Source organism: Dromiciops gliroides, chromosome 2, assembly GCF_019393635.1.
Source record: "Dromiciops gliroides isolate mDroGli1 chromosome 2, mDroGli1.pri, whole genome shotgun sequence".
NCBI classification, from domain to species: Eukaryota; Metazoa; Chordata; class Mammalia; order Microbiotheria; family Microbiotheriidae; genus Dromiciops; species Dromiciops gliroides.
Window position 1 is genome coordinate 556,033,743 of NC_057862.1, and position 27,794 is coordinate 556,061,536.

Genomic DNA, 27,794 nt, shown 5'->3' on the forward strand with positions numbered 1-27,794 from the left:
ATAATCACATTTTCTATTTCTAAGGCTACTTTGTCTTCTCTAACATATTTTAAGGACTGCTGATAGTACCTTTGCAATAATATCCTAAAATTTTCTCAGGTACTTTTATTTTTTTTTCTTGGGGGTTCCCAAGTTTATTGGAAAGCAGATAAAAGTAAATATTAAATAGCTCCTCTTGGTGTTTTGAAGTTCATCCCAACTGTGGGCTAGTTAACTTGCAGGTTGGACAAACTGCCAAAGTCCGGGAGTGTCAAGATTTCTTTGGTATCAGGGTCCACATCAATGATCTCCTGATCCAAAGCAGAGACCTCAGGGTCATAATTAGCCCTCCTTTCTCTTTGTTCTTCCTGCAATTTGATGGAGATCGCTCTCACAGGGCCTCTCTGGATGTACTTCATCAGACGAGTAACATATCCCACACTCTTGTGGCAGAGCTTCTTGCTGGGGATGGTTGCAATTTCCTTGAATATGTACTTGTTGGTCTGGGAGTCATTACCCAGGTGGGAGTAGTACTTGTCGATGATGACCTGCGCCACCTTCTTCATGGTCTTGGTCCAAAGGTGACCCAAGTTAGCTGCTGGGGGTAAAGGGACTTCTCAGTGCTTTTACATGCAGTGTTAGTAGACATAGTGACTGGAACTCATTGAATGAAGAATAATGCTCTCGTGTTGCCTTTTCTTTTGTTCCATGTTTGTATTCCCTGGTAATTTTTGTTCTATTCTTGGTAGAGAAACAGATAGAATATCAGTTAAGTATCTGTCTTCAACCTGTCTTCTGTTATCATGATCCTAGCCACTTTGAACAGTTATCCTACTTGTTTTTTTTATTTTAATTATAATTATTAGAGCTATTATTTATATAGTGCCTATTATAGACCAGACACTGTGCTAAGTACTTTATAAATATCTCATTCAATTCTCACAAAACCCTGGGGAGTAGGTGCTATTATTATCCTAGGAGAGGGATGATGAAATATACCTCCTGCTTTTCAGTTGAGAGTTGGAGTCTTACAGATGTAGAATTATTATTATTTTTTGTGGGGCAATAAGGGTTAAGTGACTTTCCCGGGGTCACACAGCTAGTAAGTGTCAAGTGTCTGAGGCCAGATTTGAACTCAGGTCCTCCTGAATCCAAGGCAGTGCTTAATCCACTGCACCACCTAGCTGACCCCTAGATGTGGAATTTGAAACCTCACCATGACCCTCTACTTCTGAATGGAGAGCAGGGCCATGATCTCTAAACCTCCATTTAAGAAGAAAAGTCATCTGAGACATCACCTCCTTTCTCACCTACTGTGTACTTTTGGGACTTCTCCCACTTATTTCTCCACCATGGCCCTAAGATAGTACCCCTTTCCAGCTTCCTTTTGTGTATTGTTTTTCCCCATTAGATAGTAAGTTACTTGAGGGCAGAGACTATCTATTTTTTGGTATTTGTATCCCTAGCACTTAGCCCAGTACCCTAATTTCTGCAAGAAGCCTTTACGGGCACATCTTAATGCTAATGACTTCCCTTTGAAATGAACTTCTATCTACCTTGTTTATGCCTTTTTTATAAATAGTTCTTTCCATGTTATCTCTACCATTAGAATGTGAGTTTCTGGGGCAGCTAGGTGGCGCAGTGGATAAAGCACCAGCCCTGGATTCAGGAGGACCTGAGTTCATATGTGGCTTCAGACACTTGACATTTACTAGCTGTGTGATTCTGGGCAAGTCACTTAACCATCATTGCACCACAAAGAATCAACCAAACAACCAAACAAAAAAGAATGTGAGTTTCTTCAGTTCAGGGACTGTTTTTGCCTTTCTTAGTATCTCTAGTAATTAGTACAGCACATAATAGGTTTATAATAAATTCTGGTTGAATGACATTGAGTGATTGACACATGGTCCTATGATAATGGGGGAAATGCCATGAAAACAAAAAGCAGTGATTAAATGAGAGAGAGAGAGAGAGAGAGAGAGAGAGAGAGAGAGAGAGAGAGAGAGAGAGAGAGAGAGAGAGAAAGACTCTAAAGTTTAAAGTTTTGAATCTGAGTCACTGGAAAAATGACACTGTTTTCCCTGTTTCCCAAAACAAATTCATGAAGGTTTATTTCAGGGGGGTTAACTGACAGGTTTAATTTGACTGCTCAAGTCAATTAAGAAACTAGCCAAGTCCATCTTATAACCAGTGTGATTTTTTTTTTATTGACTGGTCACATCAAGTAAATTAGCATATATTATCATGGTCAGCTATAAGGACAAATTGTTACCCTTTGCATGATACAAAATTCATAGCAAAAATAACTTCTTAAAATATAACAACCTGACCTGGTCATCTCTTCATTTTGCTGATTAATTGATCCAGACTATGCTTAAGTACCCAGAATCCAATCTTCCAGAATCAGTTAAATAATGTTTAAAAAAAACAAATTTTAGGAGGGGTGGAGTCAAGATGGTGGAGAGAATCTAGAAAGTTGATGAGTTTCCCTCAAAAAAAACATTAAATCAAGCCTCTAAACAGATAAAACTGCAGAACCTACAAAAAGACAGAGATATGTAATCTTCCTACTTGAGAAAATTTAGAAGACTTCAGGAAAGGTTGGTCCCATTTGGGCAAAAGGGAAGCTTAGCACAGTTCAGTGAAGAGCAATGCAGTGTGGAGGGGCTTGGGGCAAGTCAGCAGGAGGCTCATGGCCACAGCACAGCTACTGAGGCCCCTTGATCCTGGCTTAGCAAGCTGGTGGTGCAGCAGGCCAGTTGTGTAATCAATCAGAACTGGCTTAAAGGGCAAACTGCCAGCTAGAGATCCACCTACAGGACAGGTGTGCATTGGCCAAGACATCCCAGCACAGGAAGCAAGCACAGGGAGTAAGTTCAGGGTGGTGAGGAATCCACAAATCACAGAGGGCTCAGTGCAGAGAGCCAGTGACCAAGTCCCTATCCCCCAGCACAAGAAGCTTGAAAATGGCCACTGTGCTCCAAGAGAAGACCTCAACTTTAAAAATTAGAAAAATAATAAGCCACAATATGAGTAAGAAACAGAAAAAGTCCCTTACCATTGAGAGATCCTGTGTTGACAGAGAAGAGCAAAACACAAACTTAGATGAGGACAATACTCTCAAAATGCCTACATGTAAAGCCTTAAGAGGGAAGATGAATTGGTCTAAAGACAATAAAGCCTTTTTGGAAGAGTTCAAAAATGATTTTAAAAATCAAATGAGAGAAGTAGAAGAAAAATTAGAAAAGAAATGAGAAAAATGAAAGCTAAACAAGAAAATTATTAAAAAAGAACCAAAAGCTTGGAAAAGGAAGCATAAAAATTGACTGAAGAAAACAATTCCTCAAAAAATACATTTGGCCAAATGGCAAAGAAAGTACAAAAGCTTAATGAAGAAAAAAACACCTTAAAAATTCAAGTTGGGCAAATGGAAGCTAATGACTCCATGAGACAACAGGAATAGGTTAAACAGAATCAAAAGAATGAAAAAATAGAAGAAAATGTGAAATACCTCAATTGAAAGACAACTGACCTGCAAATCAGATCCAGGAGAGACAATCTGAGAATTATTGGGCTACCTGAGAGCCATGACCAAAAAGAGATTCTAGACACCATATTACAGGAGATTATCAAGAAGTACTAACCTGATATTGAAGAATCAGAGAATAAAATAGTCATTGAGAGAATCTACCAATAACCTACTGAAAGAGACCCCAAAAGGAAACCTCCAAGGAATATTGTAGCCAAGTTCCAGAATTATCAGATAAAGGAGAAAATACAGTAAGCGGCCAGCAAGAAACAACTTAAATATCATGGAGCTACAGTCAGCATTGCACAGGACCTGGTAGCTTCAACATTATAGGATCAAAAGGCTTGGAATATGATATTCTAGAAGACAAAGGAGCTTGGATTGCAACCAAACAATCAACTACACAGCAAAACTGATCATTCTCTTTCAGAGGAAAAAATGGACATGTAATGACATAGGGGACTTTCAAGGTTTCCTAATGAAAAGAGTAGAACTGAACAGAAAATTTGATCTCAAATACAAGACTCAAGAGAAGGTAAAAAAGGTAAACAGGAAAAAAGTTATTCAATAAGGTTAAACTGTTTGGATCCCTATGAGTGAAGATAGCACTTATAACTGTTGAGAACTATATATCTCTTTGGGCAGATAGAAGGAGTATACATAGAGAGTATAAGCATAAATTGTCTTTGATGTAATAATATAAAGAGAATTAAGCAGTGAAAAAAGGAGTATATGGGGAGAAGAGGAAAGGGGATGTGGAATGGGGTTAATTACATCATATGAAAAGGCACAAGAAACCTATTAAATAGAGGGAAAGAGGGAGGGGTGAGTATTGTTTTAACCTTACTCTCATCAGATTTGGTTCAAAGAGGGAATAACATACACTCATTTAGATAAAGAAATGTAGCTTACTCTTTAGGGAAATAAAAGGGTAAGGAGGAAAGGGAGGGCACTTATAGAAGGGAGAGCAGAAACAGGGGAGGAAAGAGTAAAGAAAAGGGGGGGCTGATAAAAGGGAGGGAAGATTGGGGGAAGCAGGGGTCAGAAGCAAAACACTGGTAAAGAAGAACAGGGTGAAAGAAGAAAAAAAGGAGTAGAAATGGGAAATAGGATGGAGGGACACAGACAATAATTATGACTGTGAATATGAATGGGATGAACTCTTCCATAAAATGAAAGTGAATATCAGAGTAGATTAAAAACCAGAATCCTACAATATGTTGTTTACAAGAAAAACATTTGAAGGAGAGAAATACACACAGAGTAAAGGTAAAATGTTGGAGCAGAATATAATATCCTTCAGCTCAAGTTAAAAAAGCAGGGGTACCAATCCATATCTTGACAAAGCAAAAATAGATCTAATTAAAAGATATCAGGGAGAAAACTACAACTTGCTAAGAGGTACCATAGAAAATGAAACAATATCAATACTAAATATATATGCAACAAGTGGTATAGCATCCAAATTCTTTTTTTTTTTGAGGTGAAGTTTCCTTAAGGAAGGATCCCTTGAGATGTCTGCATCAGACATTTTTTCCATAAAAGTATTTTATTATTTTCCAGTTACATGTAGAGATAGTTTGCAACATTTTTTATAAGATTTCTAGTTTCAATTTTTTTCTCCCTCCCTCCTCTCCCTCCCCCCTCCTCAAGAAAGCTAGCAATCTGATATAGGTTATATATGTACAATCACATTAAACATATTTCTGCATTAGACATACTGTGCAAGAAGAAGCAGAGAAAAAAGGAAAAACCTCAAAAAAGAAAAAAAATGAGATAGTATGGTTCAATCTGCATCTAGATTCCATAGTTCTTTTTTTTCCTTCTGCATTTGGAGATTATTTTCCATTATGAGTCCTTTGGAACTGTCTTGTACAATTGTATTGCTGAGAAGAGTCAAGTCCATCACAGTTGATCAGCACACAGTGTTGTTGACACTGTGTATGATGTTCTCCTAGTTTTGCTCACTTCATTCAGCATCAGTTCATATAACTCCTTCCAGGCAGTTTTTGAAGGACTTCCCCTTTTGGGGGAGAAAAGATTGAATGCTCCCTGAAGGGAGGTGGAGGGTTCTTCCAGAATGCTAGGCATCTTCAGGAACGAGGTCTCTTGGTCTTTTGCCATTGCAGTGGTGGCACATGTTCGCTCTGTCTCAGGCAGCTGTTTTCCTTGGTGGAGCGAGCAACTGTAGACTGTCTAGGTGTTGATGAGGGGAGGGGGAACCTAAGAGGCCCCTCATATTTCTGGGACCCCAATATTCTGGCAAGTCACCCAAATAATGCTCCGCATATCAAATTTTGGCTCTCACATATGGCTGGGCCAAAGGGTATGCACAGCTTTATAGCCCTTTGGCCATATTTCCAAATTGTTCTCCAGAATGGTTGGATGAGTTCAAAGCTCCACCAACAACGCATTAATGTTCCAATTTTTACACAGCTTCTCCAACATTTATTATTTTCCTTTTCTTCTCATATTAGCCAATCTGATAGGTGTCAAGTGGTACCTTAGAGTTATTTTAATTTTCATTTCTCTAATCAATAGTGATTTAGAGCATTTTTTCATATGACAATAGATAGTTTTGATTTTGTCATCAGAAAACTGCCTATTCAAATCCTTTGACCATTTCTCAATTGGGGAATGACTTGGATTCTTATAAATTTGATTTAGTTACCAATATATTTTAGAAATGAGGCTATTGTCAGAAAAACTGGCTATAAAAATTGTTTCCCTGATTTCTGCCTCCCTTCTAATTTTGGATGCATTGTTTCTGTTTGTACAAAACCTTTTTAATTTAATGTAATCAAAATCATGCATTTTGCATTTCATAATATTCTCTATCTCTTGCTTGGTCATAAACCATTATCCTTTCCATAAATCTGGGAGGTAAACCATTCCTTCCTCTCCTAATTTACCTGTGGTGTCACCTTTTATGTCTAAATCATGTACCCATTTTAACTTTTTAAAAATTATTTATTTAGAATTTTTCCCAAGTTACATTTATAAAGAAATTTTCAGAAGAATTTTTAAAACTTTGTCTTCCAAATTCTATTTCCCCTTCCTTCCCCACCCCCTTAAGAATTCAAGCAATTCAATATAAGTTATGCATGTGCAGTCATGTGAAACATTTCCACATTAGTTAAGTTGTGAAAGAAAACAGACAAAAAACTTTAGAAAGAACAAAAAAATATATACTTCAATCTGTATTCACCTACCATCAGTTCTTTCTCTGTAGTTGGATTGCATTTTTCAGAAGTCCTTCTGATAGCATCCTGCTCATCATTTCTTTTTTTTCAGGGTAATGGGGGTTAAGTGACTTGCCCAGGGTCACACTAGTAAGTGTCAAGTGTCTGAGGTCAGATTTGAACTCAGGTCTTCCTGAATCCAGGGCTGGTGCTTTATCCACTTTGCCACCTAGCTGCCCCCCTGCTCATCATTTCTTACACCACAAGTATGTTCCATCCTAATCTCATCACACAATTTTTCCAGACATTTACCAAGGGATGGGCATCACCCCAATTCTGAATTAACCTTTTTTATCTCTTATAAGATACCAACCTCATAGTGGTATTGCTAGGTCAAAGAGTATGCATGGATTTATTAGCTCCTTGGCCATAGTTCCAAATATCTCTACAGAATGGTTGAATCCATTTACACACTTTTCCAAGAGTGTATTAATGTCTCATTTTCCAAGTTACCCACAACATTTGTCATTTTCCTCTGCTGTCTTATTATCCAATGCAACAGGTATGAGGTAGTACCCAGGATTGTTTTGACTTGAATCTCTCCAATCAGTAGAGACTTAAAGCAATTTTTCATATGGCTAAAGGTGGCTTTGATTATTTCATCTCAAAACTTCATGTGTTTTGATAATCTATCAATTGGGGAATGGCTCTCATTTTAACAAATGTGACTCAGTTCTCTATGTATTTGAGAATTGAGACTTATCAGACAAACTTGCTTCAAGTTTTTTTTTCACAGTTACTATTGCTAACTCTCCTACCCTCCCTTTGATATTTACTCTATTTTCTATCTTCCTTAACCCCTCTACCCTTATACTCTTTCCCCCCCCCACTTCCCTGCAGGGCAAGATATATTACTATACCCAATTGAGTGTGTATGTTATTCCCTCTTAGAGCCAATTCTGATGAGAATAAGGCTCACTCACTCCTCCATAGCTTCCTCTTCTTCCCCTCCACTACATATGCTTTTTCTTGCTTCTTTATGTGAGATACTTTACCCCATTCTACCTTAACCTTTCCCTTTCTCCCAGTGCATTCCTCTCCCCCCTTAATTTTGTTTTATATCAAAGATATCAACATGGTGTAATTAGGTGACACGGTGGACAATGCATCACCCCTGGATCTATGAGGACCCAGCCCCAAATCCAGTGTTAGACACCTGACACTCACCAGCTATGCAACCCTAGGCAAGCCACACAACCCCATCCATCACACAAAATAAAATAAAATAAAATTCTTTAAAGATATCATTCCTTTATATTCAACTCACACCTGTGCCCTCTGTCTAAGTATACTCCATTCAGCTGCACTAATAATGGGAAAGTTCTTATGAATTAGAAGTATCATATTCCCTTGTAGGAATGTAAACAGCTTAGCCTTTTAATATCCCTTTTTCCTGTTTACCTTTTTATGCTTCTCTAGGGTCTTATATTTGAAAGTCAAATTTTCTATTAAGTTCAGGTCTTTTCATTACAAATGCCTGAAAGTCCACTCTTTCTTTAAATCCCCATTTTTCCCCTGAAAGATAATATTCAGTTTTGCTGGGTATGTGATTCTTGGTTGTAATCCCAGTTACTTTGACCTCCAGAATATCATATTCCATGACCACTGATCCTCTAATGTAGAAGCTGTTAGATCTTGTGTTATCCTGAATGTGGCTCCACAGTACTTGAATTATTTATTTTTGGCTGCTTGCAATATTTTCTCCTTGATCTGGGAGCTCTGGAATTTGTCTATAACATTCCTGTAGGCTTTCATTTTGGGATCTCTTTCAGGAGGTGATAGGTGGATTGGTTCAATTTCTGCTTTACCTTCTGTTTCTAGAATATCTGGGGAATTTTCCCTGAGAATTTCTTAGAAGATGATGTCTAAGCTCTTTCATCTAAGCTTTTTGATCATGGTTTGCAGGTAGTTTAATAATTTTTAAATTATCTCTCCTGGATCAATTTTCCAGGTCAGTTGTTTTTCCAAGGAGATATTCACATTGCCCTCTATTTTTCCACTCATTTGGATTTGCTTTATTGTGTCTTGATTTCTCATAGTCACTAGCTTCCATTTGCTCAATCCTAATTACTGAACAATTATTTTCTTCAGAGAGCTTTTTTATCTCCTTTTCCATTTGGCTTTTCAAGCTTCTGACTTTTTTCATGACTTTCCTGCATCACTCTTATTTCTCTTTCCACTTTTTCCTCTATCTCTCTTAAGTTATCTTCAAAGTCCTTTTTGAGTGCTTCTATGGCTTGTGACCAATTCATTTGTTTCTTGGAAACTTTGGATGTAGGAGCTTTGACTCTGTTATCTTCTTCTGAGGGTGTATTTTGATTTTCCTTGTCAGCAAAGAAACCTTCTTGGGTCAGCATCTTTTTCTGTCTGCTCATTTTGCCAACCTATTTCTTGACATTTAACTCCTGATTAAAATGGGTCATTGCTTCCAGGGCACACTGTGCCAGCCTTCAGGGGAACCCACATGGTAGGATTTAAGGAAGGCATGTTCTGCAGTTCCCTGGCCTGTGCTCTGGTCTGTAAGTAACCGCAGGTTGGCTTGCTCTTTAACCTGGGAACAGATTTCTGTTTCACTGTGGCTACAAGCTTATGTATGCTTGTGCACCTCCCCCACCTAGGACACCACTCAAGACATCTTCCTAGTTCTGAGCATGGGAAATACAACAGAGTTCCACCTCAGTGCTAGCAGAGAGCCCTGCAATCTTCTCCAGCCAACCACTCAACCCCCTCACTGTACCATGAACTGAGTTCCAGAAGTAGCCACTTCTGTAGCATATTCAGAAACTCCCTTTGGCATGGTCTTCCTGGGGCTGGATCTATATGTTGTGGCCTTGGGCTGGATCTGTGTTTGTGCAGCCTGGATCTGGGCTCCACACTCTTATTGATGTGGTTGATTATGTTAATAGTTTCCTAATGTTGAACCAGCCCTGCATTCCTGGTATAAATCCCACCTGGTCATAGTGTATTATCCTGGTGATCACTTTTTGTAATCTCCTTGCTAATATCTTATTTAAGATTTTAACATCAATATTCATTAGGTAAATTGGTCTATAATTTTCTTTTTCTGTTTTTTCTCTACCTAGCTTGGGTATCACCATTATATTTGTGCCATAAAACGAATCTGGTAGAACTACTTCTTCACCTATTTTTCCAAATAATTTATATAATATTGGAATTAATTATTCTTTAAATGTTTGTTAGAATTCACCCATAAACCCATCTGGCCCTGGTGATTTTTTCTTAGGGAGTTCATTAATGGCTTGTTCATTTTCTTTTTCTAATATGGGCTTATTTAAGGATTTTATTTCCTCTTCAGTTAACCTGGGCAGTTTGTATTTTTGTAAATATTTATCCATTTCATTTAGATTGTCAAATTTACTGGCATACAGTTGGACAAAATAATTCCTAATTATTGATTTAATTGCCACTTCATTGGTGGTAACATCACGCCTTTCATTTTTGACACTGGTAATTTGGTTTTCTTTTTTCTTTTTTTTTATAAAATTAACCAATATTTTATCTATTTTATTTTTTTTATAAAACCAGCTCTTAGTTTTATTGATTAATTCCATAGTTTTCTTACTTTCGATCTTATTAATTTCTCCTTTAATTTTCAGGACTTCTAGTTTAGTCTCTAATTGGGGATTTCTAATTTGTTCTTTTTCTAGCTTTTTAGGTTGCATGCCCAATTCATTAATTTCTTCTTTCTCTTTTTTATTCATGTAAGCAATTAGAGCTATAAATTTTCCCCTAAGCATTGCTTTGGCTGCATACCACAGGTTTTGGTATGTTGTCTCAATGTTGTCATTCTCTTGGATAAAGTTATTGATTGTTATATGATTTGTTATTTGACCCATTCATTCTTTAGAATGAAATTATTTAGTTTCCAATTGATTTTCAATCTACTTTTCCATGGCTCTTTATTACATGCAATTTTTATTGCATCATGATCTGAGAAGAATTCATTTGCTATTTCTGCCTTTCTACATTTGACTATGATGCTTTTGTGCCCTAATACATGGTCAATTTTTGAAAATGTGCCATGTCCTGCTGAGAAAAGAGTATATTCCTTTCTAACCCCATTCAATTTTCTTCAGATATCTCTCATGTCTAACTTTTCTAGTATTCTAGTCACCTCTTTCACTTCTTTCTTATTTATTTTTGAGCTAGGTTTATCTAATTCTGAGAGGGGAAGATACAGATCCCCCACTAGTATGGTATTACTGTCTAATTCCTCTTGTAACTCATTTAACTTCTCCTCTAAGAATTTGGATACTATACCACTTGGCATATACATATTTAATATTGATATTGCTTCATAATCTGTAGTACCTTTTAGCAAGATGTAGTTTCCTTCCTTGTCTCTTTTGATGAGATCTATTTTTGCCTGTGCTTTGTTTGAGAAAAGGATTGCTACCTCTGTTTTTTTTAGTTTAGCTGAAGCATAATATATTCTGCTCCAGCCTTTTACCTTTACTCTGTGTGTATCTCTCTGCTTCAACTGTGTTTCTTGTAAACAGCATATTGTAGGATTCTGGTTTTAATCCACTCTTCAATTGGCTTCCATTTCATAGCAGAGTTCACCCCATTCACATTCACAGTTATTATTACTAACTGTCTATTCCCCTCCATTCTATTTACCCCCTTTGTACTTTTTCCCCCTTCTTTCACCCTATTCCTCCTCACCCAACTTTTGCTTTTTACCCCTGCCTCACCCAATCTGCCCTCCCTTTTTATCACCCCCTCCCTTTTCTTTACCCTTTTCTCCCTTGCTTTTGCCCTCCCTTCTCTCAGTCCCCCCTTTCCCCTTCCCCTTTTTCTTCCATAAAGAATAAGCTAAGTTTCTTTATGCAAATGAATATATATGTTATTCCCTCTTTGAATCAAATCTAGTGAGAGAAGGGTTGAAACAATGGTCACCCCTCCCTTCTTTCCCTCTATTGTGATAGGTTTTTTTCACCTCTTAATAAGATGTAATTCACCCCATTCCACCTCCCCTTTCCTCTTCTCCCCATAAACTCCCTTTTTAACCCCTTAATTTTCTTTATATCATCACATTAAAGACAATTTATATTTATACCCTTTGTGTATAATCCTTCTGTCTGCCTAAATACATTTACAGTTCTCAAGAGTTATAAGTATTATCTTCCTGTGTAGGGATGTAAACAGTTTAACACAATTAAGTAACTTTTTCCCCCCTGTTTACCTTTTAAAACTTCTCTTGAGTCTTGTATGTTAAGATCAAATTTTCTATTCAGTTCTGGGCTTTTCATCAGACTTGACTTGAAAGTCCCCAATGTGATTGAATATCTATATTTTCCCCTGAAAGAGAATGATCAGGTTTGCTGGGTAATGGATTATTGGTTGTAATCCAAGCTCCTTTGCCTTCCAGAATATCATTTCCGAGCCTTGTGATCCTTTAATGTTGAAGCTGCCAGATCCTGAGCAATCCTGACTGTGGCTCCATATTTAAATTGCTTCTTTCTGGCTGCTTGGAGTATTTTCTCCTTCACCTGATAATTCTGGAATTTGGCTACAATATTCCTTGGAGTTTTCCTTTTGGGGTCTCTTTCAGGAGCTGATCCGTGGATTCTTTCAATGATGATTTTATCCTCTGATTCTATAATATCAGGGCAGTTCTCCTTAACAATTTCCTGGAATATGATGTCTAGACTCTTTTTCTGATCATAGCTTTTAGGCAGTCCAATGATTTTCAAATTGTCTCTCCTGGATGTGTTTTCCAGATCACTTGTCTTTCCAGTGAGGTATTTCACATTTTCTTCTATTTTTTCATTCTTTTGATTGTTTGACTGATTTCTGGTGTCTCATGGATTCATTATCTTCCAACTGTCCAATTTTCATTTTTATGGCATTGTTTTCTTCAATGAGATTATGCACCTTTTTTTCCATTTGGCCAAATGAATTTTTTAAGGAATTGTTTTCTGCAGTCAATCTTTGTGCTTCCTTTTCCAAGCTGCTGATTCTTTTTTTCATAATTTTCTTGTTTTACTTTCATTTCTTTCTCGATTTTTTTCTCCTACCTCTCTCAATTGACTTTGGAAATCCTATTTGAGCTCTATTCCCATTTTTCTCTTACCTTTCTAAATTGAGTTTTAAAATCATTTTTGAGCTCTTCCAAGAAGGCTTTTTGTTCTTGAGACCAATTCACATTCCCTCTTGAAGCTTCACATGTAGTTAATTTGGGAGTATTGTCCTCATCTTATTTTGTGTTTGCCTCTTCCCTGTTGATACAGAAGCTCTCAATGGTGAGGGCTCTTTTTTGTTTCTTACTCATACTGCAGCTTATTTATTTATCTATTTATTTATTTTTTAAAGTTGAGGTCTGCTCTGGGGGCACCAGGGTACCTGTTTCAAGCTTCTTGTACTGGGGTATAGGGGCTGTGTCACTGGCTTTCTACTCTGAGGCCTCTATGGCTTGTGGATTTCTCCTCACCCTGGACTTCCTATCAGACAGAGCATGCTGGGATCAGTAGGCCTGGTTGTACCTGTAGTGTGTGTGGCCCTCCAGCTGGTAACCTGCCCTCTTGGCTGGTGCAGGTGGGTTTTACCACTGTCCTGCTGTGTCACCAGATTTTTGAGCCAGGATCCAGGGGCCTCAGTTGCTCAGCTGTGGCCCACAGCTTCCTGCTGACTTGCCCTGACCCCCTTGGCACTGTACTACCACCCTGTGGTGCACCTCCCTTTTGCCCAAGTCAGACTGCCCTTTCCTGAAGTCGTCTAAATTATCTCTGGTTGGAAGACTGTGTCTCTCTGTCTCTTTGCTGGTTCTGTAGTTTCAGAATCTGTCCAGAGGCTTGATTTAATGTTCTTTTTGAGGGAACAGAAGGAGAGCTCAGGCAGCTTGCTGACTCCTCTCTGCCATCTTAGATCTGCCCCCAAGAGTATCTGGGCTCCACTCTCATCCTGCTACAACAGACATTTCCTGCTGACCTTCTAAGCCATCTTTTGCTGGAAATGATCCTACCCTGACTTTTTGTAGATTCTGCTGCTCCAGAAGTTGTCTTATGACATTTTTGGAGCTATTTGGAGGGTTTGTGGTTAGAGGTCCAGAAAGTTACTGCTTTTCCTCTGGCATCTTGGCTCTGCCCCCCAGCACCTGAATTCTTAGAGGAGAAGTCAAATGAGTTGGAAGAAGGAGTAGACAGCAAAACTATACTAGTGGGGGATCTTAATCTTCCCCTCTCAGAACTAGATAAATCTAACCACAAAATAAATAAGAAAGAAGATAAAGAGTTGAACAGAATTTTAGAAAATTTAGATATGATAGACATCTTGAGAAAATTGAATGGGGATTGAAAGGATTATGCCTTTTTCTCAGTGATACATGACACATACACAAAAACTTACCATGTCAAGGGCACAAAAATCTCACAGTCAAATATTGAAAGGCAAAAACAGTAACTGCATCCTTTTCAGATCATGATGCAACAAAAATTACATGTAATAAAAAGCCATTGAAAGATAAACAAAAATTAGTTGGAACCTAAATAATCTCACCTTAAAAAAATGAGTAGTTCAAAGAACCAATTATAGAAACAATCAATAACTTCATCCAAGAGAATAACAATAATGAGGCAACATAGCAAAACTTATGGGATGCAGACAAAGCAGTTCTTAGAGGATACGTTATATCTCTAAATTCTTGCATGAATAAAATAAAGAAAGAGAAGATCAATGAATTGGGAATGCAACTAAAAAAGCTAGAAAAAGAACAAATTAAAAATCCCTAATTGAATACTAAATTAGAAATCATGAAAACCAAAGGAAAGATTAATAAAACTGAAAGTAAACAAAAAACTATGGAATTAATCAATCAAACTAAGAGCTGGGTGAATTTATCACCAATGAAGTGGAAATTAAAGAAATAATTAGGAACCATTTTGTCCAACTGTATGCCAATAAATTTGACGATCTAAATGAAATGGATGAATATTTACAAAGATACAAATTGCCCAGGTTAACTGAAGAGGAAATAAAAGCCTATTTTAGAAAAAAAAATTGAAAAAGCTATCAACAAACTCCCTAAGAAAAAAATCTCCAAGGCAAGATGGGTTACAAATGAATTCTACCAAACATTTGAAGAACAATTAATTCCAATACTATACAAATTATTTGGAGAAATAGGTGAAGATAGAGTTCTATCAAATTCCTTTTATGACAGAAATATGATGTTAATACCTAAACCAGGCAAAGCCAGAACAGAGAAAGGAAATTATAGACCAATTTCCCTAATGAATATTGATTCAAAAATCTTAAATAAACAATTAGCAAGGAGATTACAGCAATTTACTACCAGGATAATACACCATGACCAGGTGGGATTTATACTCATTATGCAGGGCTGGTTCAACATTAGGAAAACTATCAAGATAATCAACTACATCAATAACAAAACTAACTAAAATCATATAATTTTCTCAATAGAGAAAGACTTTGACAAAATCCATCACTCATTCCTAATAAAAACACCAGAGAGCAAAAGAATAAGTAGAGTTTTCATGAAATAATTAGCAGTATCTACCTAAAAACATCAGCAAACATTATATGAAATGGGATAAGTTACAGGCATTCCCAATAAGATCAGGGGCAAAATAGGGATGTGCATTATCACCTCTATTACTTAATATTGTACTAGAAATGTTAGCTTTAGCAATCAGAGAAGAAAAAGGAATTAAGGGAATTAGAATAGGCAAGGAGAAAACAAAACTATCACTCTTTTCAGAAGATATGATGGCATACTTAGGGAATCCTAGAGAATCAACCAAACTTGAAACAATTAACAGCTTTAGCAAAGTTGCAGGATATAAAATAAATCCAGATAATTCATCAGCATTTCTATACATGATAAAAACAGCTCAGTGGTAAGAGATTGAAAGAGAAATGCCATTTAAAGTAATGGTAGATAATATAAAATACTTGGGAGTCTACCTGCCAAGAAAAACCCAGGACATCTATGAACACAATTACAAAACACTTTTCACACAAATAAAATCAGATCTAAATAATTGGGAAAATATTAATTACTCATAGATAGGCCTAATATAATGAAAATGATAATTCTAACTAAATTAATTTATTTACTCAGTGCCATACAAATCAGACTACATAAAATTATTTTATAGAACTAGAGAATTAATAACAAAATTCATCTAGGAGAATGAAAAGTCAAGAACATCAAGGGAACCAATGAAAAAAATTCATAGCTAGCCACACCAAATCTGGAGCTATACTATAAAGCAGCAGTCAATCAAACTATTTGGTACTGGCTAAGAAATAGAGTGGTGGATCAATGGAATAGGTTAGGCAAAGGAGACACAGTATTAAGTGACTTTTGTAATGTACTGTTTGATAAACCCAAAGACTCCAGCTTCTGGGACAGGAACTCAGTATTTGACAAAAACTGCTTGGAAAACTGGAATATAGTATGGCAGAAACTAGGCATAGACCAATATCTTACACCATATACTAAAATAAGTTCAAAATGGGTACTTGATTTAGACATAAAAGATGGTACCCTAGGTAAATTAGGAGAGGAAGAAGTAGTTTACCTCTTAGATCTATGGAGAAGAGAACAATTTATGACCAAACAAGATATAGAGAATAATATAAAATGCAAAATGGATGATTTTCATTGCCTTAAATTAAAATGGTTTTGCACAAACAGAAGTTATGCAGCCAAAAGTAGAAGGGAGGCAGAAAGCTGGGAAACAATTTTTACAGCTAGTATTTTTTAAATTTATAGGAAATTAAATCAAATTTATAACAATGTAAGTCATTCCCCTATTGAGAAATGGTCAAAGGATATAAACAGGAAGTTTTCTGAGGAAGAAATCAAAGCTATCTATTCCCATATGAAAAAATGCTCTAAATCACTATTGATTAGAGAAATGCAAATTAAAACAACTCTGAGGTACCACCTGGCATCTATCAGATTGGCTAATATGACAAAAAAGGAAAATAATAAATGTTAGAGAAGCTGTGGAAAAATTGGAACACTAATGCATTATTGGTGGAGCTGTGAACTGATCCAACCATTCTGGAGAGCAATTTGGAATGATGCCCAAAGGGTTATAAAGCTGTGCATATCCTTTGACCCAGCAATGCCACTATTAGGTCTTTATCCCAAAAAGATCTTAAAACAGGGAAAAGGACCCACATGTACAAAAATATTTATAGCTGCTCTTTTTGTGGTGGCAAAGAATTGCAAATTGAAGGGATATCCATCAATTGGGGAATGGCTAAACAAATTTTGGTATATGAATATAATGGAATACTACTGTGCTGTATGAAATGATGAGCAGGTGGTTTTCAGAAAAACCTGGAAAGACTTATATGAACTTATGCTGAATGAAATGATCAGAACTAGGAGAACATTGTACACTGTATAAACAACATTGTGGGATGATAAACTGTGATAGACTTAACTCTTCTCAGTAATCCAATAGTCCAAGATAATTCCAAAAGTCTAATGATGGAAAATTCTCTTCACATCCAGAAAAAATAGAATCTAGATGCAGATTGAACCATTCTGTTTCTACTTTTTGTTTGTTGCTTTGTTTGCTTTACTTTTTTGAGGTTTTCCCATTTTATTTTGATTCTTCTTTCACATGATGACTAATGCAGAAATATGTTTAATGTGATTGTAAATATATAACCTATATGAGATTGCTTGCTGTCTTCAGCAGAGGGGAGGGCGGGGAGAAAGGGAGAAAAATTTGGAACTAGAATTCATACAAAAACAAATGTTGAAAACTATCTCTACGTTCAACTAGAAAATAATAAAATACTTTTATGATTAAAAATCAAATTTAAAATCCCCTTTCATTGATATCTGGTGACATGTTTGCAAAATGTTTCTAATTGCCATTTTAGGTATCATAAAGACACTGACTTAGAATGAAATGGAGTTCAATCCAAATAAAGGGACTACTTTTTTGAAAAAGAGGTTACGTCCAGAGGCTTTTACTTCCAGGTTTCTGAAAAGAAATGTGACATGGAAAATTTCAATTTCCATCTCAATTCATTTCCAAGCTAGGGGTCAACAGGTCAATACTTCTTTTTTATTCTTCAAAGATAGAACTTTCCTAAAATTATGTGCTAAAGTATTTAACAGGAAAAGCTTGGCTTAATGGAGGAAAAGTTACTACTACTTTTTCAGTTTTCACATCTGAATCTCTAACCTCCTCTTCTCTATGCCTCAAACCATCACATCTGTTATTGGGAAGGATTTGTTTTCCAAGTTGTTAAAAGATAAACTAAAAAACCATTAAGGAAATATTTCAGAACACTCATGGCAAAGTTGGATAGATGTTTGACCTGCTTGAGATAGGGTGCCCATTCCAGTAATTGACTTAGTATATCACTTTTAAAAGGGATCCTGTGAAATTGTCTTGCTCAATATGTTTATTTTTCTTTAAACACTTTGCCAATTGGAGTTGTTTGATGATACACACAGATCATTTTTTTTTTAAAAAATGTATCCCAGGGAATATCAGTTAGAACAACATCTAATGCTCAATCTAAAAGCACAGCCACAGCTTCTGTTGTTTTTACACCACTCTAAGTTTCTGGTACATAAACAAACCAGTTCACTGAAAACCAGTGACTTGAAATGAATGAATCAGATCCCTAATAGGCTGATTGTTTCTAAGACAAAATTAATTATCACCAATGTCATGCCAAGGAAATTACTCGAGCATATAAAAGAAATGAAGAAATTCAAGTACTCCATGATTTAAATTCTGTAGACCTGTTTAGTTCATTCATTTAAGGCCCATATTTTATTTATAGAATGGTCAAGATCATCTAGTCCAACTTCTTACTTTGCAGATGCAGAAAATGAGGACTAGAGAAGGTCAGTGGACCAAGTTCATGGAGCTTATAAGTGTCATATCCAAGATTCAAACTAAAGCCTCCTCATTTCAAATACAGTATTCCTTTTTCTGTTATTTTATCCATTCACCTGAAAAACATTTAGCTAACACCTGTTATGTGTATGGTACATCATTAATTGACAATATTTATGACATAGAATTGGACTCAGGAGCTTTTATCTAATAGAAGGGAAATGTTTATAGAAATAACCATGATATAGTTTTTTTTAAAAAGAGACTGTATTAAGTACCAAAGATAGGTCTAAGTAAGGTGGTCTTTTGTGACTTTTATTTTAGGATGCATAGCTTATATCAGTAGTGGAGTTGCAGGAGGAAGAGATCAAAGGAAGGTTCTATGTAAGAGGTATCATCCAAGTTGATTATTATTATGATTATTATTTATTTTTTTTTAGTGAGGCAATTGGGGTTAAGTGACTTGCCCAGGGTCACACAGCTAGTAAGGGTTAAATGTTTGAGGCCAGATTTGAACTCAGGTACTCCTGACTCCAGGGCCGGTACTCTATCCACTGCAGCACCTAGATGCCCCCCAAGTTGATTATTAAAAGAAGGAGAAAGTGGAAAAATCCATTCACAAAGGGCTGGTATGAGTAAAGAAAAGTTATGAAGCAAGGAGAGATCTGGTCGAGGATATAAGTGGAGAATCCATCAGATGAGATGGAATATAGAGTATATGAAGGAGAGAGATAAAAATAATTGAGAGTTTTGCTCCAGATTGTAAAGACTCTTGATTTCCATCAGATTTAGAATTCCTAAATTGGAACCATGCTGTCCTACTTAGTGAGAGCACACTGTATCTATCAGGTGCCAGATGTTTCACTCTGGCAATCTTTCTACTGTGCCACTTTGTTGCTGCAACTGATACATCCTCCAAATCCAGGCCCGACCATTTTTATTGCTGTAATCTCCTTGATAGTATTTTATTTAAAATATTTGCATCTATATTAATTAAACAGTGTTCTATTTCCTCTTCTCTTATTCTGGGCATTTTATATTTTTATAAATATATGTTCATTTTATTTAATTTTTCAGTTTTATTGTATAGAATTAAGCAAAATAGCTCTTAATAATTGCTTTAATTATATCTTCATTGGTGGTACATTCACCTTTTTCATTTTTTATATTAGTAATTTGCTTTTCTTCTTTCTTTTTTAAATATCAAATTAACTTATGGTATGTATAGGTTTTGCATAAAACTAACTGGTATTTATCTATCTATCTATCTATCTATCTATCTATCTATCTATCTATCTATCTATCTATCTATTTTTGTGAGGCAATGGGGGCTAAGTGACTTGCCCAGGGTCACACAGCTAGCAAGTGTCAAGTGTCTGAGTCCGATTTGAACTCAGGTCTTCCTGAATCCAGGGCTGGTGCTCTATTCACTGCACCACCTAGCTGTCCCTGCTTTTATTTATTAGTTCAATATTTTTAACATTGAATTTTTCAACATTTCTATTTTGGTGATTTGTTTGGGATTTTTAATTTGTACTTTTTTGTACTTTTAAAAACTTTTTCTAGGTTTTTTTTAGTTGCTTGCCCAATTCATTGATGTATTCTTTCTTTGTCAGCATCCCAGAAATATTGGAATGTCATCTCATTGTTTTCATTCTCTTGAATAAAATTATTTATTATTTCTATGAATTTTTCTTTGACTCATTCTCTAGAATTAGGTTGCTTAGTTTCCAATTAACTTTTTTTTTCTGTTTTATTTTTTTAAGGGAGGCAATTGGGGTTAAGTGACTTGCCCAGGGTCACACAGCTAGTAAGTGTTAAGTGTCTGAGGCCAGATTTGAATTCAGGTACTCCTAACTCCAGGGCCAGTGCTCTATCCACTGCACCACCTAGCTGCCCCTCCAATTAACTTTTAATCTATTTTTCCATAGTCCTTTAGTAAATGTAATTTTTATTATATTATTGTGTGAAAAGTGTGCATTGAATATTTCTGGTTTTCTGAATTTAGACATGAGGTTTTTATGCCCTCATGCATGATGAATTTTTGTGAAGGTTCCAGGTACAGTTGAGAAAACAGTAAAAGGTACACTCCTTTTTATTCTCTTTAAATATAGATTTCCCCTCTTTGAACCAATTTAGATGAGAGTGAGCTTCAAGCACTGCCCACCCCCACCTTTCTCTCCTCCATTGTAAAAGCTCTTCATTGTGTGTTTCTTTGTGGGATAATTTTCCTATCCATTTTTACATCATTCCAACATAATAGGCTCACTCCGGCAAATCTTTCTATGTAGAACTCTTTTAATTTCCCTAATAGTGATAAAGGTCTTCAGAAATACATGTATCATCTTCCCATATAGAAAAGTAAACAATTTAACTTTATTGAATCCATTATGATTTCTTTTTCATGTTTACCTTTTTGTGTTTCTCTTGAGTTATATTTGAAAATCATTTTTTTAAAAACATTCAGCTAAATGTTGATTTTTTTCCCTTGAAGGATTATACTAACTTTGTGCTGAGTAAGTTATTCTTTGTTGTAATCCTAGCTCTTTTGCCTTCCAGTATCATATACCAAGTTCTCTCCTCTTTTAATACAGTATTTGCCAAATTTTGTATGGTCCTAACTATACCTCCATGGCATTTGAATAGCATCCTTCTGGCTGTGTAAGTATTTTCTCTTTGAGTGACAGAATTTGGTTATAATATTCCTGGGGGTTTTAATTTTGAGATTTTTTTTTTGGTAAGGCATTTGGGGTTAAGTGACTTGCCCAAGGTCACACAGCTAGTTAAGTGTCAAGTGTCTGAGTCTGGATTTGAACTCAGGTCCTCCTGAATCCAGGGCTGGTGCTTTATCCACTGTGCCATATAGCTGCCCCAAATTTGAGAATTCTTTTAGGAAGTGATCAGTCAATTTTTTCAATTCCTATTTTGCCCTCTGGGTCTAGGATATTGGGGCAGTTTACATAGGTACAATATATGATGGTTATTTCTTTGCTCATGGCTTTTGGGTCTTTGAATAAGTCTTAACTTATCTCTCTATGATCTATTTTCCATGTCAGTTGTGTTTTCAATGAGATATGTTGGATTTTTCCCTATTTTTAAAAATTCTTTTAAATTTGTTTTATTGTTTCTTGATTTGACATGGAGTGATTAGCTTGCAATTTTAAGGAATTATTCCCTTCAGTGAGTTTTTGTACCTTTCTTTCCCAATTTGGCCAATTCTGTTGTTTTTTTTTTTTAAATGCATTGTTTTCTTTAGTATCTTTTTTGTGTGCTACTTTTACCAAATGGTTAATTCTCTTTTCTTAAGTTTCTTGCATTCCCCTCATTTCTTTTTCCCAATTTCCCTCTACTGCTCTTTTTGCATTTTAAAAATTATTTTTGCTCTGTTTTTAAAACTCTTTTATGAATTATTGTTGAGCTTCTGTCCAATCTGCATTTTAAAAATCTGTTTGTAGTTATTTTTTTAGTTTACTGTGTTATGAATATGTGCCTTGAGCTTCCAGGTGATAGCCACAATTTACTGAGAACTGACTGATCCTCATCTATTCCCCATTCCTAGGCCAATGAATTGCCTGGGGCTAACCAATCTTTGTCAATTCCAGACTCTTCATTATTTTATGGATCTCTCAAACAAACTATCCCTCTCCCAAAGATTTCTAGACATTTCCTGAACTTTAGATTATTATGCAAAAAGTTCATTTAGAGTTAAGTAGTTTCTATTTGTGAGACTCACTTAACCCAAGGTCAGTCTCATAGCTCCCTTTATTCTGTTACTCCATATAAACCCTGTCCTCAGTCCCCATCTTTGGGTATTCTGAATCCTGCTTTGTGATACTCTGAGTTATAGTTCCTCTGCCCTGATTAAAAGCCTTATTTCTCCTATATAGAAACAATTTTCATTAATTTTCAGGTTGACACTTGTTACCATAGAAGCTTTTTTATGGTTGAATTTTTGTTTGTTTATTGTTGTTATTGGTATTTGTGTTTTGTTCTTGTTTGCTCCTTTTTCTAGTATATTTCTTGACTTTGTACTTCATGATTAAGTTGGCATCTGCTCACTTCTGGGACTGAGAGAGGGGATGTTTGACGTGAATTTTTGTCTTTAATGTCCCTCTGCTACTTTCATAGCTCAGGAGGTGCATGTAAGTTCTTGGAGATTCCAACATGATGTGATGTGGGGAGGGCTTCTTCATTTTCCCCTCAGTTTGTGGTCTGATCCTTACTTGACAGATATGGTACCCACTCCTTCATGATTGCAACCACTCCTCTCTACCATTGGATTGTGATTAGAAAGGGTGAATGGTTATCATAGCAACAAAATAGCATTCAGCCCTGCACCCAGTGCTAGTAAAGTGACTACTGGAATCTATTTCTGACCAGTTTTTCAAGCCTCTTACAATCCCTGGGCATTCCTTTCACCACATAGCCCACAGCCAAAACTACTTCCACTGTTTTTTGCTGTATTCCATTCCTCACCCCAGTGTCCAAAGACATCCATTGATGTTTTCCTAAACTGTACTGAGTTGGAACATGATTTCACTCTATTTTTTTTTCTCTTTGTTTTCACACAAAATTCAGTTTGAGGTGTTTTTTAAAAAATCTTTTTAGTTGTTGTATATGTCATATATTGGGGAGTTTGTGAAAACTGATGGCTTCACTCCGCCATTCTGGCATTTGATCCCCTTCCAAAAAAATTCATTTGTCCAGAGTCATAACAAGGCAATACACAAGTGCCAAATAATCACAGGACAGTTTTGGGGTTCAAGGTTCTTTAGTTATTAACAGAAAAAATTTCAAATGAGTAATATGCAAATGAACAGCTGTGAAATGAGATATTGAGACAGATTTTTGCCCTTAATTGCCTAGTTTCTGTGGGCTGCTTTTTTAGGATTTTTCAGATATAAACTTAACTATTTTCTTTCTTGCCATTCAATCAGGAAAACCTTTGAAGATTAAAATGCAATTTGTGACAAAATGTCTCAATTTTCTTAGTACAATTAGAAAATAAGATAAAAAAAGAAAAAAGAGTATATCACTGGAATAGATAATATAAATAAACAAAATCTAAAAGCAAATACATGCAACGATCTGGTTTTAAAGCAAATGGTTGGTTAAAAATCTTCAACAAGGCATTTAGGACAACTGGGAAGATGTATGGGAAAAAAATGGTTTAGATCACCGGATTATCCCTTACATACACCATAATAAATTTCAATTGGATACACAACCTAATTATGTCATAATATAAAATTTTTTAAAAGAATGAGAGAGAAGCTATAGAGGGCAGAGCCAAGATGGCAGAGGAAAGCAGTAAATGCGCAGAATTTCTGACACAATTACTCCAAAAAAACACCTCCAAACTCAGCCAGAAAACAACTCTTGGGGCAGCAGAACCAACAAAAAGACTGCTGAGATTATTTTCCACCCAAAGATAGCTTGGAAGTTCAGCAGGAGGGGGAGCCAGGTTGGAGTGGAGTCCAGCCTCATGATGGTGCCAACAGAGATCCAGCACCAGGCAGGCTGTGCCAGAGAAACTTACCCCATAGCCTCCATATCAGCTGCAATGTGGGAACATTCTGTAATTAAGGTCATGGCCTGGTAAGAGGGCTGAATGGCTGCCCAGGGGGAGTCTATGGGGGTATATGCAGGAGCTAAGGGGAGATTTGGATGATGTACCCCAGGAGGGAACCAGGAAGAAACCTTGAGTGGTGGCAGCTAAGGTGGGGAAGGGGTGCAGGCTTCTCAGAGCTAACAACCAACAGCACACAAAGTTTTTTTGTCTGGTTAATTAGCAGGTTGTCCTGAGGTTATATACAGACCAGAGACAAGGCCAGGCAAGTGAAGAAACTTCCCCTCATTAAATCATAAAATCTGGACCCCCTGAACCTTGGGATAATATAACCTGGAAGCGAGACCCCACACGAAGAAGGAGTTAAAGGTCAAGTAAAAGATAGGCAAGATGAGCAGGTAGAGAAAGTTGTGAACCATAGAAACTTCTTTAGTGACAAGGAAGATTGAGGTGCCCTCTGAAGATGATAGCAATGTCAGGGTCCCTACGTATAAAGCTTCCAAGAAAAACATGGATTGATCTCAGGCCACAGAGGCGCTCAAAAAGGATGCTGAAGATAAAGTTAGAGTGATAGAGGAAAAAATGGAAAGAGAAATGAGGGTGATTCAGGAAAGTCATGAGAAAAAAGTCAACAGCTTGAAAAGCCAAATGGAAAAGGAGATACAAAAGCTCTCTGAAGAAAATAATTGCCTAAAAATTAGGATTGAACATTAGAAATTGAAAGAATCCACTGATCATCTCCTGAAAGAGATCCCAAAATGATAACTTCCAGGAATGTTATAGCCAAATTCCTGAGCTTCCAGGTCAAGGAGAAAATACTTCAAGCAGCAAGGAAGAAGCAATTCAAATACTGTGGAGCCATGGTAAGGATAGCACAGGATCTAGCAGGTTCTACATTAAAGGATCAGAGGCCTTGGAATATGATATTCTGGAGGGCAAAAGAATTGGAATTACAGCCACAAATCACATACCTAGAAAAACAGAATATAATCTTTCAGGGGAAAAAATGGGGATTCAGTGCAAAAAAATACTTTCAGATATACATGATGAAAAGATCTGAGCTGAATAGAAAATTTGACTTTCAAATATAAGACCCTAGAGTAGCATAAAAAAGTAAACAGGAAAAAGAAATCATAAAGGATATTAAGATGTTAAACTTTTTACATTCCTACATGAGAAGATGATACTTGTAACACATAAGAACTTTCTCATTAGTAGAGCAGGTGGATGGAATAAATTTAGACAGAGGGCACAGGTGTGAGTTGAATATGAAGGAAAATTATCTTTAAAAAATAAAATTAAGGGGTGAGAGAGGAATGCACTGGAAAAAAGGGAAAGAGAGAGGTAGAATGGGGTGAAGTATCTCCTATAAACGAAGCAAGAGAAAGCTTATGGGATGGAGGGGAAGATGGGGGAGGTACAGGGGAGTAAGTGAGCTTTATTCATCATAATTGGCTCACAGAGGCAATGACATACACACTCAATTGGGTAGATTAATATATCTAACCATGCAGGAAAGGAGGATGGGAAGGGGAGAAGGGGAGAAGGGTGAAAGAAGATAGAAAATAGAGTAAATATCATGGGGAGTGAATAGGATGGAGGGAAACACAGTAAGCAATATTAAGTGCAAAAAAAATTGAAAGAGAGGCAAGAGCAATGTAAGATGATGAAGAGGATGATGATTGAATTATTGATGGATTGATGATGATTGGATGAAGATGAGGATTGGTTAATAATGATGAAATATATGGTATTTACTTTTCTGGGCTATTGTGAAGAAAATTCTTTGTCAGGTATAAGGTACTACTATATTACTATTGTTGCAATAATCAACTTCATGGGTTTATTGTAAGGAAATCTCTCTTCAAAATGCTACAATAAAACAATATTGTAAGATCTGTTGTGAATGACTAGGTTATTTTTAGCAATGCCATGATCCAAGACAACTCTGAAGGACTTGAGAAAAATAAAATCCATCCACAGAGAAAGAACCAATGGTAATCTGAATACAGATTGGATTATAATTTTTTTCTTAGTTCCTTTATCTGAAGTTTTGTTGTTTTTTTTTCTGTTTTCTTTCACAATCTGGCTAATGTGGAAATGTTTTGTATGATTACTAATGTATAACATATGGAATTGTTTGAATTCTTTGGGGGAGGAAGAGAATTTGGAACACGAAGTTTTTTAAAAAATTGATAACAAAATTAATTTTTATATGTAATTTGGTAAAATAAAAATTCTGAATAAAATTTTTTTAAATATTGAATTAAAACTTACTTTATCTCTGTAAATTACACATATCATTCTTATATCTTCCCTTTAATGTCAATTCACAACAGTGCTAGATACCAGTTCTGGCCTTAGGCCCTAGAAGACAAGCCTAAAAGGTCCCTGAGCTTTGGAGGATCCACATTAATTATAGGGAGAAAAACAGAAAAAGAAAAACTGTCCAGTGAGCTCTCATGGTATAAACCATTATCTTGGAATTTATGATCAATTGTGTTTTGAATAGCTAAAAGGATAAATATGGGGATTTATTCTTTTACTGTCAGTTTTCACCCATGCTGCACAGAATTACATGTTACTGTCCTAGTCCTTAAAATCTAGTGTCTCCCCACTACCTCCATGATCAACTACAAATTCCTCTGGCATCTAAAACCCTTCATAAAATAACATCATCCTCCTGTCCTCTTCAACTTTTCCAATCTTCTTAAACTTTATTCCCTGTCATGTATACATTGATCCAGTGACACTGACCTCTTTCATGTTCCACAAACAGAAATTCTATCTTTTGACTCTGGGCATTTTCTCCAGCTGTTCTCCATGCCTGAAATGTTCTCCCTCTTCATTTCTGCCTAGTAACTTCCTGAGCTTCCTTTAAGTCCTAACTAAATGCTCTTCTTCTATAAGAAATCTTTCCTAAATCTTCTTAATCTTAGTGTCTTCTAATGATTTCTTATGTATCCTGTATATGGCTAGTTTCTGTATATTTGTTTGCTTGTTGTCCTCTTCCCTTATTAGACTGTAAGCTTCTTGAAGTCAGGTACTTTTTTTGCCCTCTTTGCATCTCCTGCCCTTGGCACAATGCCTGGAACATAATAGGCACTTAATAAATGCTTATTAACTGACTGACAGAATTGTAACAAGAGTGTTTGGGTGTGTTATAACCTATAAAGTCAAACCTATAAAGGTTTGACTATTTATTATAGATTCATTTAACATGAATTTATACTAATCCAATATTTTTTGCATAGGAGAAAAGTTCTAGGAAAGATACTGTTCAGTTAAAGCAAATAACTTTCTTTATAACAACAACATAAATGTACAAACACTGAAGGGTTAATAGTGTTCAGTATCCAGTGGATAAAGCACCGGCCCTGGATTCAGGAGTACCTGAGTTCAAATCCGGCCTCAGACATTTGACACTTACTAGCTGTGTGACCCTGGGCAAGTCACTTAACCCCCATTGCCCCGTCAAAAAAACCCAAAAAAACCAAAACAAAAACAACAAAAACAAACAAACAAAAAAAATAGTGTTCAGTATGCTGTATTTTATGATATCATCTCAAGATGGTGTTTAGCTGATAAAAAATGTTTGTTTTGGG

General features: G+C 36.2%; 1 protein-coding gene across 1 annotated transcript in view; it reads right to left on the reverse strand.

Annotated features, from left to right (window-relative positions):
- Positions 1 to 206: 206 nt before the first annotated feature.
- Positions 207 to 27,794, reverse strand: part of LOC122739299 (40S ribosomal protein S17-like) — a 50,687-nt gene continuing 23,099 nt past the window's right edge. The window contains exon 2 of the mRNA XM_043981099.1: positions 207 to 574. Within this exon, the coding sequence (XP_043837034.1) occupies positions 207 to 574 (368 nt within the window). The remainder of the gene's footprint in view (positions 575 to 27,794) is intronic.